The sequence below is a fragment of the Mustelus asterias genome, unplaced genomic scaffold, assembly GCF_964213995.1.
Source record: "Mustelus asterias unplaced genomic scaffold, sMusAst1.hap1.1 HAP1_SCAFFOLD_1352, whole genome shotgun sequence".
NCBI lineage: Eukaryota > Metazoa > Chordata > Chondrichthyes > Carcharhiniformes > Triakidae > Mustelus > Mustelus asterias.
This window is the reverse complement of record NW_027591297.1, coordinates 1-22,162: the sequence shown is the minus strand read 5'-3', so window position 1 is coordinate 22,162 and position 22,162 is coordinate 1. Positions and strand designations below refer to the sequence as shown.

General features: G+C 46.3%; 1 protein-coding gene across 1 annotated transcript in view; it reads left to right on the top strand.

Moving 5' to 3' along the window:
- The window catches only part of LOC144488175 (uncharacterized), a gene marked incomplete at its 3' end in the record, with an annotated part of 87,167 nt that extends 65,093 nt beyond the window's left edge, over window positions 1–22,074 (top strand). Inside the window, exons 24-35 of the mRNA XM_078206198.1 lie at window positions 943–1,095; window positions 1,363–1,469; window positions 2,686–2,779; window positions 4,345–4,518; window positions 8,517–8,599; window positions 10,109–10,202; window positions 10,568–10,750; window positions 10,998–11,168; window positions 11,740–11,916; window positions 17,739–17,821; window positions 19,724–19,814; window positions 21,992–22,074. Coding sequence (XP_078062324.1) covers window positions 943–1,095; window positions 1,363–1,469; window positions 2,686–2,779; window positions 4,345–4,518; window positions 8,517–8,599; window positions 10,109–10,202; window positions 10,568–10,750; window positions 10,998–11,168; window positions 11,740–11,916; window positions 17,739–17,821; window positions 19,724–19,814; window positions 21,992–22,074 — 1,493 coding nt within the window. The remainder of the gene's footprint in view (window positions 1–942; window positions 1,096–1,362; window positions 1,470–2,685; window positions 2,780–4,344; window positions 4,519–8,516; window positions 8,600–10,108; window positions 10,203–10,567; window positions 10,751–10,997; window positions 11,169–11,739; window positions 11,917–17,738; window positions 17,822–19,723; window positions 19,815–21,991) is intronic.
- Between the last annotated feature and the right edge of the window lie 88 nt (window positions 22,075–22,162).

Genomic DNA, 22,162 nt, shown 5'->3' with positions numbered 1-22,162 from the left:
ACCCTGTGCCTTGGTTGGGTTGCTGAAGTGGCTGTTGATCAGAAAAGTCTTAAATTCCAACATTTGTTATCTGCTTTTTGGTAGAGAGCGCTGTGTGGCAAGGTCAGTGACCCTCTGAAAGAGTAAACTGATCCCCAAAACATGAAGACAACAAATGAGGAGCACCACTTGTAGAATGCATACCTCCACTACTCTGTGTTAACTCAACATTATTATAACTACATGGCTGTTTCTTGAGGCATTTCTCTGCCTGGTTAATACCCTGTGACTACAAAGCTGAGAAAAAGAAATCTTCTTATTAAGGGCTCCATCTTACTGCAGAGGTTTCCAGCTAATCCACAGAAAACAACCTGCTCTGAAAATCCTGCTCACAATTCAGAATCACAGAATTGTTAGGTTTTAGAGCACAGGAGGAGGCCATTCAACCATTGTGCTCGTACTAGGTTTCTACAGGAACAATTTACCGAGTGTCTTGCCCCGCCTTCTCCCCTCAGCCTGCACAGTGTACCTGCTAAGTGAGTACACTTCCTTTTCAGATAAGAACCCAATTCGCTCTTGAATGTCCTGATTGAACCTGCCTCCACTATTCTCTCCAAGCAGTGCATTCCAGACCCTAACCACTCAATAAGTGCAGGAAAATTGGATTAGCACGCCTTTAGTGATAGATATTGTCAGTGCAGACTCGTTGGGTCTAAGGACCCTTTTTTAACTGGATGACTCCATGACACGCTGTGTGAAAATATTTTTCCTTATGGCATCATTGCTTCTATTTCTAGTTATCTTCAATCTGAGACCTCTTGTTCTCGATCCTTCCACCAATGGGAACATCTTTATCTAGTCTGTCCAGCCCCCAGGCAATTTTGAATACCTTTTGATATGGATATAAATATACTTAATAAGCTCTATTTATATTTAGGTTTTGTGTGTTTTTTTTCCTGTCAGTGTGTATTGTGCAGGGGCTGGAGTATGAAGATGGAGTGGAGTGGGAGCTGGAGGAGAACCAGTGCACCACTTGTACCTGTGTTAATGGTAACATCACCTGCAGATTAAGGCAGTGCCCACCTGTTTCCTGTCTGCACCCAAGTTCAAACAACGGTATGTGTCACAGTTAAAATCAAGCTCAACTAAAAAATATCTATGCACCCACCAATGGGACAAGAATAAGGGCCAGGGGGTGGGAGGTGGTGCGAATGTTGGATGTAGGGTCGAATACAATTGTGGGGAGGTTGGGTGATGACTCGGGAGGTTCGCCTGCTGTATTGGGGCGATGGGTCATGGGGTTGGTGAAGGGTCGGGATCCGGGTTTACAGTTAGTGGGACTGGGGATTTTTAATCTAATTTGCCAGAGTACTTGTTTCCTAGGTGATTGCTGCCTGTCTTGTGACCAATGCACATATAACCAGCGACAGTACAGGAATGGGCAGGAATTCATCGACCCGGACAGTCCGTGTCAGAACTGTCACTGTCAGGTATGTCAGATGTTACAGGTATGTGTGTTGGACTTTTTGTGTGTGCATGTTTGTGTGTGAGTGTGATAGTTTGCGTGTCTGCGACTATGTGCACGTCGGACTGTGTGTGCGCGTGTCGGACTGTGCGTGTATCTGTGCGTGTGTGTCAGACAGTGCGTGGGTGTCGGACTGTGCGTGTATCTGTGCGTGTGTGTCAGACAGTGCGTGGGTGTCGGAGTGTGCGTGGGCGTTGGACTGTGTGTGGACATTGGATTGTGTGTGTGTTTTTTGATTTGATTTATTATTGTCATATATATTGGGATACAGTGAAAAGTACTGTTTCTTGCACGCTATGCAGACAAAGCATACTGTTCATGGAGTACATAGGGAAAAAGGGAAGGAGAGGGCGCAGAATGTAGTGTTGCAGTCATACCTAGGGTGTAGAGAAAGTAGAGACATTGGTGGGCTTTCTTAACTATAGCGTCAGTGTGGAGAGACCAGGACGGGTTGTTGGTGATCTGGACACCTAGAAACATGAAGCTGCCGACCATTTCCACTTCATCCACGTTAATTTAGACAGGGGCATATCCTCCACCATGCTTCCTGAAATCCATGACTATCTCCTTCATTTTACTGACATTGAGGGAGAGATTATTGTTGTCACGCCAATTCATCTGAGTCTCTATCTCTTTCCCATATTCCGTCTCATCATTGTTTGAGATCTGACCCACTCCGGTGGTGTTATCAGCAAACTTGGAAATCGAGTTGTAGTGGAATTTGGCCGCATAATCATAAGTGTATAAGGAGTATAGTAAGGGGCTGAGGACACAGCCTTGCAGTTTTGAGGATAATTGTGGAAGAGGTGTCATTGCCTACCCTTACTAATTGCAGTCTGTGAGGGTTAGGAAGTCTAGAATCCAGATGCAGAGGGAGGAACCAAACCCTAGGCCCCAGAGTTTGGAGATGAGTTTTGTAGGAATAATGGTGTTGAAGGCCGAGTTGTAGTCAATAAATAGGAGTCTGACGTAAGTGTCTTTATGTGTATGTGCCTGTGTGTTTTTGGACGTGTGACTGTGAAATCAGTTTGTTTGTCCGGAAATCTCTTGGAGCAGAGTGGGTATTGATGCTGGTGAGAGGTGGGAGATAAGAATCTGTCTATCTTTGAAGCAACTGATTGGGTTTGGTGAACTATGTGAGCTGCCCTTTGAACCGCATCTGATGTTTTCTTACCTGACAGAGTGGGACAGTGCGCTGCTCCCCAACTGACTGCCCCCCAGTCACCTGCACCAGACCTGAGAGGAAGGCAGGTCAATGTTGCGCTAAGTGTCCAGGTAAGGGCAGCACACGGACTTTGAGGTGAGGGGTAGTGGGAGCAAGCAATAGTCAACCCTGCCCCCATCTTGTCTTGTCCTTCAGTGTGACACATGGACTCAGTCATGAGCATCATCAAATCAATTGGGTCACTTTAGGTCAATCAATAGTGAGTGGGTGAAATCAGCTGTGGTCAAAGGTCAGAAAGTAACCGGAAGTGATCAAGGAGCTGCGCCAGTTTGAGCTGATTGGCTGGAACAAGGTGTGTCTCATACAATTGCAACTTGTTAGTACTTGGCCCCTGTTACTCCCAGAATGGATGGAGTGCGCAGATTATCCAGCCCTGCTACTCCACAACTCATACCATTAAATTTAAAAGTTCAATTTTCTCACCAGAATGGCCAACAATTTACCTACTCTAGTACTATCCAGAATAAAAGAGACTTTGACCAAGCTTCTTTCAATAAGCTCAGGATAATTGTTTCTCATTAAACAATTTATTTTAGCAAGTTGCAAGTATTGATTAACACATAGTTGCAATCGGGACATATAACTATCCATCTCTTCCTAAAGAATTTCCCAAAGCATGCACACAGCAGGCACACACGCACACACATACAGCAAACAGAGTCTCTCTGCAGAGATGGGCTTGAGAGGATGAGTGTATTAAAATAAGAGAATAAAGTTCACAGAATCTCAATGTTGTTGACCTGGAGTTCCTCATGTGAAGATGGATGTCTGGGAGTTCTCCCCAGTTGGTCCAAATTGCAAGTCCAAATGCAGGTCAGTTACACTCCATTGAGTGTTCTCTGCCTGCAGGCTGATAGCCACACACAATTTTAGGCAACGTAGAGAGAGAGAGATACAGTTAGGGGAGCCTTCCTTCCTCAGCTTGTTTCCCAAGAAGACTGCGTTTAAAACCAACAAGTTCACAACTTGAAAGTTTTTCTCCATCCCATGTGATGTCCAGTAAGCCACCCACACCCTCAAATCAATTAAGGTACAGTTCAAAACAATCAACCAGATCTTCCTCAAGCATCATGAAACTCAGGTGATTTCTTGAAAACGGCCTGCTTTGCTAGGTGAACGTACGACGCTATTAAAAATGTACTGATCATGATGTGCTTCCATTTTGTAAAATAAAGGTTCAGCATTCAAATATCTGATTCTAACATCATATCCAAGGGATCTGGTTAATGTTGTTTCTCCATTGGTATCCTGATTTATCTTCCACACACACTGACTCTCACTGGGATACAGTTCCACACACACTGACTCTCATTGGGATACAGTTCCACACACACTGACTCTCACTGGGGTACAGTTCCACCCACACTGACTCTCATTGGGATACAGTTCCACACACACTGACTCTCACTGGGATACAGTTCCACACACACTGACTCTCACTAGGATACAGTTCCACACACACTGACTCTCACTGGAGTACAATTCCCCAGAGTCTTACTAATCGACATTACTGCGAGAATGGTGGGAAGGGGAAAGACAGTAAAATGCTGAGCACGGGTGGGGCTGTCTGGTGTAAAGCACCTTTGTGACAGGCACCTTGTGTTTTTATCATCAGACTGCATGCTTGAGGAGCGAGTAGTATTGGATGGCCAGCGTTTCCCGAACCCCTTGAACCCGTGCCAGGAATGCACCTGTTTGAATGGCCAGGTGACCTGTGAGCAGAAAGAATGTATCAGCGCACTCTGTTCCTACCCACTGTCTGGATCCTGCTGTCAGAACAACTGCAATGGTAATGGCTCAGCCAGCAGCCAAAGCAGTGGCACCACCACTGGCTCTGTTGTTAAGCAGGGAGGGACAAAGAGCAATAGCTGTGGGAACTCTAGAGTTAGGGGTGCAGATAGACACTTCTGTGGACATGAACTGTGGACTGTAGGATGGTGTGTTGTATCCCTGGTGCCAGGATCCAGGATGTCTCTGAACCGGCAGAAAGCATTCTAAAGGGAGAGGGTGAACAGCCAGAGGTCGTGGTACATATTGGTACTAACGACATAGGCAGGAAGAGTGATGAGGTCCTGCAGCAGCAGTTTAGGGAATTAGGTAGAAAGTTAAAAAGCAGGACCTCTAGGGTTGTAATCTCAGGATTACTTCCTGTGCCACGTGTCAGTGAGGTTAGGAATAGGAAGATAGGGCAACTCAATATGTGGCTAAACAGCTGGTATAGGAAGGAGGGTTTCAGATATCTGGACCATTGGGGCCTCTTCCGGGGCAGGTGGGACCTGTACAAAAAGGACAGGTTGCATCTAAACTGGAAAGGCATAAATATTCTGGCCGGGAGGTTTACTCGTGTCACACGGGAGGATTTAAACTAGTTTGGCAGGGGGTGGGAACCAAAGCAAAGGTGAATTAACTGAAGGGGAACCAGGGAGTAGGGTCAGTAAGACTCAGAGAAAGAGCAGACAGGGTGTGGTTGCTAATCAAGGAGGATCTGATGGACTGAGGTGCATTTGTTTCAATGCGAGAAGTGTAACAGGTAAGGCAGATGAACTTAGAGCTTGGATTAGTACTAGGAACTATGATGTTGTTGCTGTTACAGAGACTTGGTTAAGGGAAGGACAGGATTGGCAGCGTAACATTCCAGGATACAGATGTTTCAGGCGGCATAGAGCGGGATGTAAAAGGGGTGGGGGAGTTGCACTACTGGTTAAGGAGAATATTACAGCTGTACTGCGGGAGGACACCTCGGAGGACTCATACAGTGAGGCAATAGGGGTAGAGCTCAGGAATAGGAAGGGTTTTGGGGGTTTACCATAGGCCGCCCAACAGCCAGTGGGAGATAGAGGAACAGATATGTAGGCAGATTTTGGCAAGGTTTAAAAGTAACAGGGTTGTTGTGGTGGGAGATTTTTAACTTCCCCTCTATTGACTGGGACTCACTTAGTGCTAGGGACGTGGATGGGGCAGAGTTTGTAAGGAGCATCCAGGAGGGCTTCTTGAAACAATATGTAGATAGTCCAACGAGGGAAGGGGCCATACTGGACCTGGTATTGGGGAATGAGTCCGGCCAGGTGGTCAACGTTTAAGTAGGAGACAGTGACCACGATTCAGTAAGCTTTAAGGTGCTGATGTATAAAGATAAGTGTGATCCTCAAGTTAAGGTGCTAAATTGAGGGAAGGCTAATTACAACAATATTAGGCAGGAACTGGAGAATGTAGATTGGGGGCAGATGTTTGAAGGCAAATTAACATCTGGCATGGGGGAGGCTTTCAAGTGTAAATTGATAGGAATTCAGGACCGGCACATTCCTGTAAGATGAAGGATAAGTATAGAAAGTTTTGGGAACCTTGGATAATTAGAGCTATTGTGAGCCTAGTCAAAGAGAAAAAGGAAGCATTTGTCAAGGCTAGGAGGCTGGGAACACATGAAGTAAGTGTGGAATACAAGGAAAGTAGAAAGAAACTTAAGCAAGGAGTAAGGAGGGTTAAAAGGGGTCACAAAAAATCATTGGCCAGCAGGATTAAGGAAAATCCCAAGGCTTTTTATACATATATAAAGAGCAAGAGGATAGCCAGGGAGAGGGTTGGCCCACTCAAGGACAGGGGAGGGAATCTATGCATGGAGCCAGAGGAAATGGGCGAGGTATTAAATAAGTACTTTGCGTCAGTATTCACCAAAGAGAAGGACTTGGTGGATGCTGAATCTGGGGAAGGGTGTGTAGATAGTTTGAGTCATGTTGAGATCAAAAAGGAGCTGGTATTGGGGTTCTTGAGAAACATTAACTAGATAAGTCCCCAGGGCCTGATGGGATATACCCCAGAATACTGAAAGAGGCAAGGGAGGAAATTGCTGGGGTGTTGAGAGAAATCTTTGTATCCTCACTGGCTACAGGGGAGGTCATGATGTGGAGATGTCGGCGTTGGACTGGGGTGAACACGGTAAGAAGTCTCACAACACCAGGTTAAAGTCCAACAGGTTTATTTGGTAGCAAATACCATAAGCTTTCGGAGCACTGCTCCTTCAGGAGCAGTGCTCTGAAAGCTTATGGTATTTGCTACCAAATAAACCTGTTGGACTTTAACCTGGTGTTGTGAGACTTCTTACAGGGGAGGTCCCAGAGGATTGGAGAATAGCCAATGTTGTTCCTTTGTTTAAGAAGGGTAGCAAGAATAATCCAGGTAATTACAGGCCGGTGAATCTTATGTCAGTGGTAGGGAAATTATTGAAGAGGATTCTTCGAGATAGGATTTACTCCCACTTGGAAGTAAGTGTTCGTATTAGCGAGAGGCAACATGGTTTTGTGAAGGCGAGGTTGTGTCTCACTAACTTGATCGAGTTTTTTGAGGAAGTGACGAAGATGATTGATGAGGGTAGGGCAGTGGATGTTGTATACATGGACTTCAATAAGGCCTTTGATAAGGTCCCTCATGGCAGACTGGTGCAGAAGGTGAAGTCGCATGGGATCAGAGGTGAGCTGGCAAGGTGGATACAGAACTGGCTTGATCATAGAAGACAGAGGGTAGCAGTGGAAGGGTGCGTTTCTGAATGGAGGGCTGTGACAAGTGGCGTTCCTCAGGGATCAGTGCTGGGACCTTTGCTGTTTGTTATATATATAAATGATTTGGAAGAAAATGTAACTGGTTTGATCTGGACGACACAAAGGTTGGTGGATTTGCGGATAGCGATGAGGACCATCAGAGGATACAGCAGGATATAGATCGGTTGGAGGCTTGGGCGGAGAGATGGCAGTGGAATTTAATCCGGACAAATGTGAGGTAATGCATTTTGGAAGGTCTAATACAGATAGGAAATATACAGTAAATGGCAGAACCCTTAAGAGTATTGATAGGCAGAGGGATCTAGGTGTACAGGTACACAGGTCACTGAAAGTGGCAATGCAGGTGGAGAAGGTAGTCAAGAAGGCATACGGCATGCTTGCCTTCATCGGCCGGGGCACTGAGTTTAAAAATTGGCAAGCTTTATAGAACCTTAGTTATGCCGCACTTGGAATACAGTGTTCAATTCTGGTCACCACACTACCAGAAAGTTGTAGAAGCTTTGGAGAGGGTACAGAACAGACTTACCAGGATGTTGCCTGGTATGGAGGGCATTAGCTATGAGGAGAGGTTGGAGAAACTTGGTTTGTTCTCACTGGAACGACGGAGATTGAGGGGCGACCTGATAGAAGTCTACAAGATTATGAGAGGCATGGACAGAGTGGATAGTCAGATGTTTTTTCCCAGGGTGAAAGAGTCAATCACTAGGGGGCATAGGTTTAAGGTGCGAGGGGCAAGGTTTAAAAGAGATATAAGAGGCAAGTTTTTTACACAGAGGGTGGTGGGTGCCTGGAACTCGCTGCCGGGGGAGCTAGTGGAAGCAGACACGATAATGAGTTTTAAGGAGCATCTGGACAAATAAATGAATAGGATGGGAATAGAGGGTTCTGATTCCCAGAAGGGTAAGGGGTTTTAGTTAAGTCGGGCAGTGTGGTCGGTGCAGGCTTGGAGGGCCGAAGGGCCTGTTCCTGTGCTGTAATTTTCTTTGTTCTATTGTTCTTGTTCAGATGGAGGGGCAGGGAGCCGGATAGAGGGCCAGAGACCCAATAGATGGACTGCAAATGGACTGATGAATAGAGGGGCAAATGGACAGAGAGTGGGAGCTAGGGTGGACAGAGTGGAGAGTGGTAGAGAATGTTCCAGTTTCCAATGTAACTACAGTCACGGATCCAGTGCAGACACAGAGATTGTGTGGGGAATATTCTGAAGGGTTCACTGTGTGATTTTCTCTTGCAGGTTGTCAGTATGCTGGCAAGGAGTATCCTAATGGTGCTGATTTTCCACATCCCACAAACAAGTGCAAGGAATGTCACTGCATTGTAAGTATGGGAAGAATTTAATACTGACGTGAAGAGGCAGATCTGAATTCACTTGATTTGACCCTGATGGAAAAATAATTTGTTTTTCCCCAGACCCCCAATCACTTACAGTCCCTCTCCCTATCACCAAACCCTCAATGTCCCTCTCCCTAACTCCAAACCCTCAGTGTCCCTCTCCCTAACTCCAAACCCTCAGTGTCCCTCTCCCTAACTCCAAACCCTCAGTGTCCCTCTCCCTAACTCCAAACCCTCAGTGTCCCTCTCCCTAACTCCAAACCCTCAGTGTCCCTCTCCCTAACTCCAAACCCTCAGTGTCCCTCTCCCTAACTCCAAACCCTCAGTGTCTCTCTCCCTATCACCAAACCCTAAGGGCCCTATTTTACCATTTTTATACTGAGTGCTGGGCGGACTTGAAACTGGGAGTGTTTCAGATCCGGCTTTAGGCCCATTCTCAGGCGCTCTGCCTGCAAAAATATCAGTGATTTTGAATCGCGCTGCAGAAGCCTTCGGGCGGGGCTTATCGCTCCCAAAACACTGCAGCTCCGATCAGAACCTTCAACTGCACATGCGCAGTAAAAAAAACTAGAAGAACGCTCTCCTGCCACATCACTCCCAGGCCGAGTAATGCTTCCCCCTGGCCCCCCACAGACATCTCCCCACCCCACCACATTACTGTCCCCCTTATCCCCCCACCCCCCATTACCCAGACCGATCGCAGCCCCCTCCCCCCCCACCGATCGCACGCAGAGTGACAACGGACCCCCCACCAGAGAGCGATCTGACCCACCCCCCTCCCTCCCTCCCCCCCAAACAGAGAGGCATCTGACCTGCCTCCCTCGCGCCCACCCCCACCAGAGAGTGTTCTGACCCGCCTCCCACCCCCACCCCACCCCCGATCTGAGTCAGAAAGCCGCCGGAAGCTCTGAACTTACCTTCTCAGAAGCTGGAACGCCTGAATTGGACCTTTGCGGACCATGCCTGTTTTGCACCAAATCTGGACGGGCGAAAGCAGTGGTAAAGGGGGAAGTGCTGGTAAAGTTGGGCGTCCAGCTCATTAATTCAATTTAAATGCATTCAAATGCATTTAAATTGCCGTCGCGCCCATTTTGAGCGCGGTCCCGATTGCGGCCATTTTCGGCCATTGGTAAAGGGGGAACGGGCGCAGAGGCGGTCACGGATCGCGCGACTCGCCTCAAGCCCGACTTTACCAAGTTTACACACCCAAACACGGGCACAACTTGATGGTAAAATCGGACCCTCGGTGTCTCTCTCCCAAACTCCAAACCCTTCGTGTCCCTCTCCCAAACTCCAAAAGCTCAATCTCTCCCGAACTCCAAACCCTCAGTGTCCCTCTCCTTAACTCCAAACCCTCAGTTTCTCTCTCCCTAACTTCAAATCCTCAGTATCCCTCTTTCCATTTCCATCACACATACTCGGATACATTTGGAATTAGTCTCCTGACACACATAGTTATTTTCACTTTGTTTCCCCTCTGTTATCTTCTTGTAGAATGGAAACGTACAATGTCTATCCAAGAGATGTCCCCCTTTGACTTGCAATGACCCATTCCTTGTACCCGGAAAATGTTGTCCTCAGTGCCCAGGTGGGTGCAAACATTCCTTAAAATGATTGACAGAATGGGTGTACCAAGAGTCACACTGAGGGGAGTGAGGTATATTGGAGAGTTACACAGTGGGGGAGTGTGCAGTCGATCAGTGTTACAGAGGGGGAGTGTGCTGTCTATCAGTGTTACAGTGGGGGAGTGTGCTGTCTATCAGTGTTACAGTGGGGGAGTGTGCAGTCTATCAGTGTTACAGTGGGGGAGTGTGCTGTCTATCAGTGTTACAGTGGGGGAGTGTGCTGTCTATCAGTGTTACAGTGGGGGAGTGTGCTGTCTATCAGTGTTATGGTTGAGGTTTGAGTTTATTGAAGTTGCTGAGAGTTGATGTCCACTTCTCTTTACCCCAGCTCCTCCGAGTGAATGTCTGTACACCGGCATTCTTTACAAACACATGCAGCGTTTCTACGATCCCTCAGATGCCTGCCGTTCCTGTATGTGTAACAATGGCACCGTTACATGTCAGAGGAAGCCCTGTGCCCCCCTGCAGTGCTCACACCCCATTCTGCAGGATTGTTGCCGTACGTGTGATGGTAGGTATTCTTTATGAGGGAAACAAGGGATCTGCACCAGCAAGGGGTATGTGGAAATGAAACATGACGAGCTGGCTGTATGGATGAGGGAGCCATGTGGAGATGGTGTGTGCTTGTGTGTGTGTGTGTGTGTGTGTGGGGGGGGGGGGGGGGGGGGGGGCGGGGAACGGGCGATGAGGATGAAGTGTCAGAGCTGGGAGTAATGGCTACCTCAGGTTAAAGGCCTTTCTGTGACTTTCTTTTGCAGGCTGCTTGCTCGGTGGAAAGGAGTATGCAAACGGAGAGCAATTTGCTGACGTGTCAGACAGCTGCAATGTTTGTATGTGCAGAGAGGGCAGTGTATCGTGTGAGAGGAAACCCTGTCCTGTGCTCGAGTGTCCCTTCCCCACACAGGGACACTGCTGCAAAGCCTGCGACGGTATGGCCCAGAGATGGGAGGTCATAAATCCAGCATTCACCTTCAACATTCACTCGTGTACAAACACAAATGAGATATATCCAGGGAAATAGGCTGAGGTGGCCAAATAGTGACCTCTCACTCTCTCGTCACAGTCAGATGATTTGGGACTTTCCTGCTTATTTTGCAGACATTTCCTACTGATTTTGCGAGATTTGCTGCCTCTCTTAGGAGGGGATCACTAGCTGCTTTGAGGGAGTTTCCTGATAATTATGAAGGAGGTATTAATGGGGTTAAGTGAAAGGTGGGGGAAGGTTTACGTGAAGTGTAAACGCCAGTTGGGCCAAATGGCATGTCTCTGTGCTTTTAATACTTGGTCATAATTTAGCTGATGGAGGGTAGGGTGTTCTTGTTGATTTTTATGAGATTTCCTGATGATATGGAGAGAGGGGCAACCTGACTTCCTCTTAACCAGTGCGAGATTTCTGGCCAGCTTTCCCCTGGGGATGTTCTGTGTTGTTTGGGGGGGGGGCGGTTGGGGTTGGGCCTGCTTTGCTCTTTATTTCCTGATTCTGTCTCCTTTTTGCCACAGGGTGTGATTACATGGGGGAGGAATATCTGAATGGTCAGGAGTTTCCTGGCCCCCTCGATCCCTGCACTCGCTGTGAGTGTATGAGTGGATTTGTCAGCTGCTCAAGGAGGCCATGTTACAGCCCAGGTTGCAGCCATCCCATCAACCTTCCTGGACAGTGTTGTCCTATCTGTGAAGGTAAACATATTTATAACTGCTTCATCTGTGTGCATTATGAGACAAACAGAGACACCATTCAGCGTACAGATATCTATACGATGGAGAGGAATGAGAGGCACCAGTGTATGGGTACTTCCTAGATGGAGAGAGACTAGGAGGCATCAGACAATGAGTAAGTGTCTCCCTGAGTGGAACAGGGACTGATTGAGAGACACCAGTTGGTTTATAGATATTTCTCAAAGAAAACAGATCAGTGCTGGGGCCTCAACTTTTTATTATTTATATAAATGACTTGGATGACGTGACAAAGGGTATGTTTGTTAAATTTGCTGACAACACAAAGATAGTTAGGAAAGTAAGTTATGAAGAGGACATAGGTTGAGCGGGCAAAGATTTGGCAAGTGGAGTATAATGTGTGTAAAAGTGAAATTGTCCATTTCAGCAGGAAGAATAAAAAATCTAAATAATGAAAGGATGCAAAGCTTTGAGATTCAGAGGGATCTGTGTGTCCTGCTGCATGAATCACAAAAGGCTAGGATACAGGGACAGCAAGTAATTAGAAGAATGTTATCATTTATTGTGAGGAGAATTGATTACAAAAACTGTTATAGTTTAGGTATATAGGACATTGATGAGATCACATCTGGAGTACTGTGTAAAGTATTTATCTCCTTATTCAAGGAAAGATGTAAATGCATTAGAAACAGTTCAGAGAAGGTTTATTAGACTAATACCAGGAATGGGCACGTTGTCTCATGAGAAAATACTGGACAGGCTAGACTTGTATCCACTGGAGTTTAGAAGAGTAAGAGGTGATTCGATCAAAAGTTTTAAGATCCAGACAGGTCTTGATAGTGTGTCTGTGGCCAAGCTGCTTCCTCTTGTGGGAGAATCGGGAACGAGGGGTCACGTTTTAAAAATACAGGATCGCTCATTTAAAACAAAAATGAGGTGAATGTTTTCTTTGAGAGTCGTGAGTCTTTGGAACTTCTTCAAAAGACAGCAGAAGCAGAATCTTTGAATATTTTTAAGGCAGATCTAGATAAATTCTAAGAACATAAAAAATAGGAGCAGGAGTAGGCCATCTGGCCCCTCAAGCCTGCTCCGCCATTCAATAAGATCATGGCTGATCTTTTTGTGGACTCAGCCCTACTTACCCGCCCGCTCACCATAACCCTTAATTCTTTTACTGTTCAAAAATGTATCTATCTTTGCCTTAAAAACATTCAACGAGGTAGCCTCAATTCCACAGATTCACAACCCTCTCAACTCCGGAATCAACCTAGTGAATCTCCTCTGCACCTCCTCCAGTGCCAGTATATCATAGAAATCATAGAAACCCTACAGTGCAGAAGGAGGCCATCGGCCCATCGAGTCTGCACCGACCACAATCCCACCCAGGCCCTACCCCCACATATTTACCCACTAATCCCTCTAACCTACGCATCTCAGGACTCTAAGGGGCAATTTTTAACCTGGCCAATCAACCTAACCCGCACATCTTTGGACTGTGGGAGGAAACCGGAGCATCCGGAGGAAACCCACGCAGACACGAGGAGAATGTGCAAACTCCACACAGACAGTGACCCGAGCCGGGAATCGAACCCGGGACCCTGGAGCTGTGAAGCAGCAGTGCTAACCACTGTGCTACCGTGCCGCCCCATATCCTTTCTCAAATAAGGAGACCAAAACTGTACACAGTACTCCAGGTGTGGCCTCACCAGCACCTTGTACAGCTGCAACATAACCTCCCTGTTTTTAAACTCCATCCCTCTAGCGATGAAGGACAAAATTCCATTTGCTTTCTTAATTACCTGCTGCATCTGCAAACCAACCTTTTGCGATTTATGCACAATGACACCAAGGTCCCTCTGCACAGCAGCATGTCGCAATTTTTTACCATTTAAATAATAGCCCATTTTGCTGTTATTCCTACCAAAGTGGATGACCTCACATTTACCAACATTGTACTTCATCTGCCAGACCCTTGCCCACTCACTTAAACTATCTATATCTCTTTACAGCCTTTCAGTGTCCTTTGCACACTTTGCTCCACCACTCATCTTAGTGTCATCTGCGAACTTTGACACATTACACTTGGGCCCTAACTCCAAATCATGTAGATTATAAACAAATATGGTCCCAACACTGATACCTGAGGCACACCACTGATCGACAACCAGAAAAACACCCATTCAGCCCCACTCTTTGCTTTCTGTTAGTTAACGAATCTTCTATCCATGTTAATACATTACCCATAACACCATGCACCTTTATCCTATGCAGCAGCCTTTGGTGCGGCACCTTGTCAAATGCTTTTTGGAAATCCAGATTCGCCACATCCACTGGTTCCCCTTTGTCCACAGCACTCGTAATGTCCTCAGAGAATTCCAGTAAATTAGTTAAACAAGACCTGCCTTTCATGATCCATGTTGCGTCTTCCCAATGGGACAATTTCTTTCCAGATGTTTCGCTATTTCTTCCTTGATGATAGATTCAAGCATTTTCCCCACTACAGAAGTTAAGCTAACCTGCCTTTTGTCTACCTCCTTTTTTAAACAGTGGAATCACATTTGCTGTTTTCCAATCTGCCGGAACTGCCCCAGAATCCAGCAAATTTTGGTAAATTACCACGAGTGTATTTGCTATTTCCCCCGCCCATCTCTTTTAGTACCCTGGGATGCATTCCGTCAGGGCCAGAAGACTTGTCTACCTCAGCCCCATTAGCTTGCCTAACACTACTTTAGTGATGATGATCGTTTCTAGGTCCTCACCTGCCATAGCCACCTTGTCATCAATTTTTGGTATGTTATTTGTGTTTTCCACAGTGAAGACCGACACAAAATACCTGTTCAATGCCTTGGCCATTTCATCTCCCGTTATTAAATCCCCCTTCTCACCCTCTAAAGGACCAATGTTTACCTTAGCCACACTTTTTCATTTTATATATTTGTAGAAACCTTTGCTATCTGTTTTTATATTCTGAGCTAGTTACTCTCATAATCTATCTTACTTTTCTTTATAGCTTTTTTCAAGGCTTTCTGTTGACCTTTAAAGATTTCCCAATCCTCTAGTTTCCCACTGTTCTTTGCCACTTTGTATGCATTTTCTTTCAATTTGATACCCTCCTTTATTTCCTTAGATACCCATGGCTGATTATCCCTTTTTCTACAGTCCTTCCTTTTCACTGGTACATACTTTAGTTGAGCACTGTAAAAAATCGCTTTGAAAGTCCTCCACTGTTCTTCAATTGTCCCATCATAAAGTTTTTGTTCCAGTCACCTTAGCCAACTCCTCATTCACCCCTTTGTTTAAGCACAAGACACTGGTCTTGGATTTTACCTTCTCTCCCTCCATCTTTATTTTAAATTCAACCACACTGTGATTGCTCCTTCCGGGAGGACCTCTAACTGTGAGATCATTAATTATTCTTGTCTCATTACACAGGACCAGATCTAGGATAGCTTGCTCCCTCGTAGGTTCCATTACATACAGTTTGAGGAAACTATCACGGATACATTCTATGAACTTCTCCTCAAGGCTGCCTTTGACCGACCTGGTGTGACCAATCAACATGTAGCTTAAAATCCCCCATGCTAATCATGATCATTGCCATACCATTTTTACACGCAACAGTTATTTCTTTGTTTATTGCTCGCCCCACTGTGTTATTATTTGGTGGCCTATAGACTATCCCTATCAGTGATTTTTCTCCTTACTATTTCTAATTTCCACCCAAATGGATTCAACCTGTTTCTCCATAGAACCTATATTATCTCTCACTACTGCCCTGATGTCATCCTTATACACTACCTCCCTTACCTTCCTGTCTGTCCTTCCGAATAGTCTGATATCCCTGGATATTTAACTCCCAGTCGTGACCACCCTGCAACCATGTCTCTGTAATGACCACTAAATCATATTCATTCGCGATTATTTGTGCCGTCATTTACCTTGTTTTGAATGCTATGAGCACTTAGGTAAAGTGCCCTTAGGCTAGTTTTTATATCTTTTTGAATCCTAACATCTCCTGAATTCTCCTCCTTCATTAACAAAGGGGAGAAAGGTGATCAGAATGTGGGGTTGAGGTTGCAATCAGATTGGCCATGATCTTATTGAATGGTAGAGTAGGCCTAAGGGGCTGAATGACCTACTCCTGCTCATAATTCATATATTCAGATGTAAAACAGGGATTGAGAGAATCCAGTCATTGCACAGATATCTCCTGTGAGAGAGGGACAGGGAAATACTAGTCAGTGCATAAATATTTCCCTAAAAGAACAGGAACTCAGGGACTCCTGTCAGTGTACAGGTATCTCTCTGAGGGAAAAGCCAGAGAGACTCCACTCAGTGTAGAGGTATCTCCTTGAGTGAATCGGAATCTCCTTGAGTGAACAGTGACTCAGAGATAGCAGTTGATGTACAGATATTTCCCTGAGAAAAATAGGATTGAAAGAATCCAGTCAATGTACAAATATGCAAGTGTAAAAATTAGAGACAGAAGTAGACCATTTGGTCCCTGAAGCCTGATCTGCCATTCAATAAGATCATGGCTGATTTGATTATAGAAACATAGAAAAACTACAGCACAAAAACAGGCCCTTCGGCCCCACAAGTTGTGCCGAACATATCCCTACCTTCTAGACCTACCTATAACCCTCCATCCTATTAAGTCCCATGTACTCATCCAGGAGTCTCTTAAAAGACCCTATTGAGTTTGTCTCCACCACCACTGACGGCAGCCGATTCCACTCGCCCACCACCCTCTGTGTGAAAAACTTCCCCCTAACATTTTCCCTGTACCTACCCCCCAGCACCTTAAACCTGTGTCCTCTTGTAGCAGCCATTTCCACCCTGGGAAAAAGCCTTTGAGAGTCCACCCGACCTATGCCTCTCAACATCTTATATACCTCTATCAGGTCTCCTCTCATCCTACGTCTCTCCAAGGAGAAAAGACCGAGCTCCCTCAGCCTATCCTCATAAGGCATGCCACTCAATCCAGGCAACATCCTTGTAAATCTCCTCTGCACCCTTTCAATCTTTTCCACATCCTTCCTGTAATGAGACGACCAGAACTGAGCACAGTACTCCAAGTGGGGTCTGACGAGGGTCTTACATAGCTGCATCATTATCCCCGGACTCCTAAACTCAATCCCTCGATTGATAAAGGCCAGCACACGATACGCCTTCTTAACCACCTCCTCCACCTGCGGGGCCGATTTTAGAATCCTATGGACCCGGACCCCAAGGTCCTTCTGATCCTCTACAGTACTAAGAGTATTTCCCTTTATATTGTACTCCTTCATCCCATTTGACCTGCCAAAATGGACCACTACGCATTTATCTGGGTTGAAGTCCATCTGCCACTTCTCCGCCCAGTCTTGCATCCTACCTATGTCCCTCTGTAACTTCTGACATCCCTCCAGACTATCCACACCCCACCAACCTTCGTGTCGTATAACCTCAATATCTCCCTGAAAGAGAGGGACATGGGACTCCAGTCAGTCTACATATATCCCTGAGAGAGGGTGACTGGCAGTATTAGGCAGTGTAAAGAAATTTTTCACCTAAAGGCTGATGAGAATGTGAAACTCACTACTGTAGGAAATACTTGAGGTAATAGGATCAATGCACTTCAAGGGAACCTGGATAAACAGATGAGACAGAAAGGAATAGAAGGATATGTTGAAGGGGTTAGGAGAAGGTGGGAGGAGGATGGTGTCAGTATAAACACTTGCCATAAGTCATTTGAGCTCACTGGTTAGCTCCTGTGGTATAGGTTTTCTGTACAATGTGATTCTTTCTATGTTGTCAATTATGCTCAGTTTGATATCCCACAGGCTGTTACTATGGTGGTGTTGCTATCAACAATGGACAGACATTCACCAACCCCGCTGACACATGCTCACAGTGTACCTGCAGGGTGAGTAACACTCTGGGAGGGGGGAGTTTGACCCTCACACTCAGTGCAATCTCTCCCCGGGGGTAGGTAGGGACTGACCCCCATTTCTTCCCTTTCACTCCATCCTACATTCTTTCACTGTCGCTACACCCTCCTTAGCCCCCTGCCTTTCTCAACCCTCCACCCTACAACCCTCCCCCTTACCTCACCTCTCATCACCTTCCTGCTCCCTAAAATATTTCCTCACTCACCTCCTATCACCACATTCCCTCTTGCTCCCTAAACCATCCTTCTTCCACCCTCCCGTCTCTTCACCAACCTCCCCTCCACCTTCCTCGAGCTTTGTTCCAGTAATACTGATACTGGTAGATCCAGTTCTGAACAGGAAGTCCGGTAGGTTGATGCCAGTAAAACCGGTGATGTTACCCACTGTACTGCTTCAAACTGGTTATTTTTCTACCCAGTGGTATTCCAGGCTCCAATCATTAGCTGCATGAATTACTGGTGTATTTTCGTGAACCAGGCTTGAATGAGGATCAGTTGCCGTCAATAATCAACTGAAAGTAGGCAGCCCCTTCCTGATGTGTGTGAATGTTGGTGCTCTGGAATTAAAAAGTATGATTCAGAGAGTAAAAAACATGCAAATTTTATTCTGAGAATCAATACCTTCCCAATTGTGCAGTTGCTCCATATGCACGCTGACCTCCCCAACCTTGGGGGCTGTACTCGCGATAGCACCCAGGCAAACACAGACACAGTCCTCAGCTACAACACATGGAGAGGCTGGTGCGGTCCTCACGCTGCAACCATATGCAAAAAATAAGTTTATTATTTTTACAGCAGAGGTTGGTGGGGGGACATTTGTACGACCCCAATAAATCTCATAATCTCTTTCCGATCCGAGAGATGCTGCATTAATCAGCATTGAAAGAGGTGAGGCACGTAACTTTACATTGAGTTATATAAACAAATGTATTACCCTGGCCGAAGCTGCAGCAATTGCTTCTTGGAGGCAGCCATTAGGCCTAGAATTATCCTCCACCTTTTCCTGGAGATCTGCCTTCTCTGTGTCCAATCTGCCGATATTACCCAACAGTTTTCACTGACACTGGGTACTGTCCCTGGGCAGAACTGAACTGCTGCTGGAGCCCACCTACACTGATGGCAGCACTGATTGGGCAGGAGCTGTGCTGCCAGGTACATGCTGACTTGGTGCCCCTGATATCTTGCCCTGACCTTCAACCAGGGCGGTTTTGTAGCTGCTCCTGTCTCTGACAGTGTTCACGCCAAGAACGCTGTTACTGTCTCTGCCGCCACTGCCTCTGCCTCAGATGCTGCATCCACTGCTATTGCTAAATCCACCAGAGTGAACAACTCTGGGGGCAAAACATAAAGGTCACTTTGCTCGGTGGGGTTGGTGTTGGCAAGACCAGCGGAGAAGTCTGCAGTTCACCATTGGTCAGAACTGGATTTTCCAACCCCCCCCCCCGCCAACCCCACTAACCCTCCTTCCATCCTCCCATCTTCTTCCCTCTACCCCCTTCCTTCAGCCTCCCATCCACCATCCCTTCCATCTTCCCATCCTCCACACTCCACCTCCCCTCCTCCTCCCTTCCATTCATTTCCTTCCACCCTCCCAATCCCTTTCATTCCCTCCCCTCCACCCTCTCTCCCTCCATGCTCTCTTCCCCCTCCCGCCACCCTCCCATCCTGCCTCACTCCTCTCTCCCTCCACCCTGATTCCCCCTCTCTCCCTCCACCCTCCTATTCTCCTCCCTCTATCCCTACCTCCTCCTCCATCCACTCTCACCTCACACTCTCCCCATCCCTCCCACTCATCCTCTAGCCCACCCACTATGCAATGATGTTTGATTCTGTTTTGTGGAGTCTCTCAGCCTGTTTATGCCGTTTGCTGTGTTACAGGTGGGCTCAGTTAATTGTGTGAGGAAGTTGTGTCCCCCAGCTCCCTGTTCCCATCCCATTAGCGGAGCCTGTGACTGTCCCCAATGTGACGGTGAGTATAAATCTACAGCACAGTCTGATACTCTGGCCTCACTTACTGGGCCCCATTCTGGTCACCGAATTGTGGGAATGATATCCAGACATCAGAGGAGAGAACCTGAGGGGTAGAAGGGGGAATGAGCTGAGACAGAACATGGAGTGAACAGGAAAGTGGGGAGTGAACTGGGATATTGGAGAATAAGCCGGACAGAGTGGGGATTTTTTTCCATTCACAGGATGCGAAGCCAGCATTCATTTTGTGTCAGGCCAGAGAATGAATGAGCTGGATGAGCCGGGACAGGGTGGGGAATGAATTAGGAAAGCAAGGGATGAGTTGGGATAGTGGGTTATGGTGGGGGTGTGAGTAGATTTGAAAAATGAAGTTATGGAGACTGCAACTTCTGTTAATACTGGGCAAAGGAGGTTTGGGATGATCATAGCCAAAGATCCAAGAAACTAAAGACGGTTAAATATAAAAATGAATGGCCTCTTCCTGTGCTGTAATATTCAATAATAAATAATGTTACAGATAGTAGAACAGGAATGTATCCACAGCAGACTCAACCAGAACTCAGTGGTAGCAACTCATGTTGGAATCGGAAGGTCCCATTATAGGGACAATGGCAGCATGGATATGAAATTGGCTTACAGACAGATAATGGAGAATAAAGTCAAAGTCATAGAGGTTTAGAGCATGGAAACAGGCCCTTCGGCCCAACTTGTCCATGCCGCCCTTTGTTTTTAAACCCCTAAATTAATCCCAATTGCCTGCATTTGGCCCATATCCCTCTATACCCATTTTACCCATGTAACTGTCTAAATGCTTTTTAAAAGATAAAATTGTACCCATCTCTACTACTACCTCTGGCAGCTTGTTCCAGACACTCACCACCCTCTGTGTGAAAAAATTGCCCCTCTGGACACTTTTGTGTCTCTCCCCTCTCACCTTAAACCTATGCCCTCTAGTTTTAGACTCCCCTACCTTGGGGTAAAGATATTGACTATCTAGTTGATCTGTGCCCCTCATTATTTTATAGATCTCTATAAGATCACCCCTCAGCCTTCTACGCTCCAGAGAAAAAAGTCCCAGCCTATCCAGCCTCTCTTTATAACTCAATCCATCAAGTCTTGGTAGCATCATTTTCTGCACTCTTTTTAGTTTAATAATATCCTTTCTATAATAGGGTGACCAGAACTGTGCACAGTATTCCAAGTACCAATGTCTTGTACAACTTCAACAAGACATCCCAACTCCTGTATTCAATGTTCTGACCAATGAAACCAAGCATGCCGAATGCCTTCTTCACCACTCTGTCCACCTGTGACTCCACTTTCAAGAAGCTATGAACATGTACCCCTAGATCTCTTCGTTCTGTAACTCTCCCCAACACCCTACCATAACTGAGTAAGTCCTGCCCTGGTTCAATCTACCAAAATGCATCACCTCGCATTTATCAAAATTAAACTCCATCTGCCGTTCATCAACCCATTGGCCCAATTGATCAAGATCAAGATAGAGTTTAGTACAAGTGATGTAACCTTAAAATCAGAGCCAGGCTATTGTGGAAAGAGATTATGAAACATTTCTTTACCCAAAGCCTGGCAGAAATGTGGAATTCTCTCCAAGAAACTGCAATAGGTGCTAGCTTAATTAATTATTCTAAATTTGAGATTGCTAGATTGTTGCTGGCCAGGGCTATTGAGGGAATCAAAGCCAGGGCGAGTAGATGAGTTAGGATATAGATCAGTCATGATGCCATTGAATGGTGGCACAGGCTTGAGGGAGTGAATGGCCTCCTAACATGTGGATAGTTCTGTGCAGTGAGCATCGGGGTGTAATTTGATTAGTACATTCATAATCCCCGCTGAAATGTTTGTTTGAGGCTAAACGAAATTGCTGAGGATGATACTGCAAGGTTTACACTTTGGTCTCTATTCCCCCCCCCCCTCTCCCCCACCCCCCCCCCCCCCGCCCCGCCCCCAACGCTCAGGGTTAATGATCCACTGCCCCCTTGTGGCTGGATGTTCTCTTTTCCTCCACTCTCTGCTGCCCTCCGGGGGTCCTGGCTTTTACTACAGCTGCTCTGCCAGACTACGTTCAAAGGGTATTTTCCCATCTGGAAAATGCTGCATGGTTCACACAACAGGTGCATGCTCTTTCATTAATTAGCCCACACTATCTTTTTGCAGGTTGTCATTTCCAGGGTGAAGATTATGCAGAAGGAGCCACATTCCCTGCTCCGAAAGGAAAATGTGAAGAATGTCGGTGCCAGGTAAGATGCTGGTGCAAAAGACAAAGCTGCAGAATCATTCTTCAGCAGTAAATTCGGTGTTGCTGGAAGGATATTTGGAGCTGTGTGC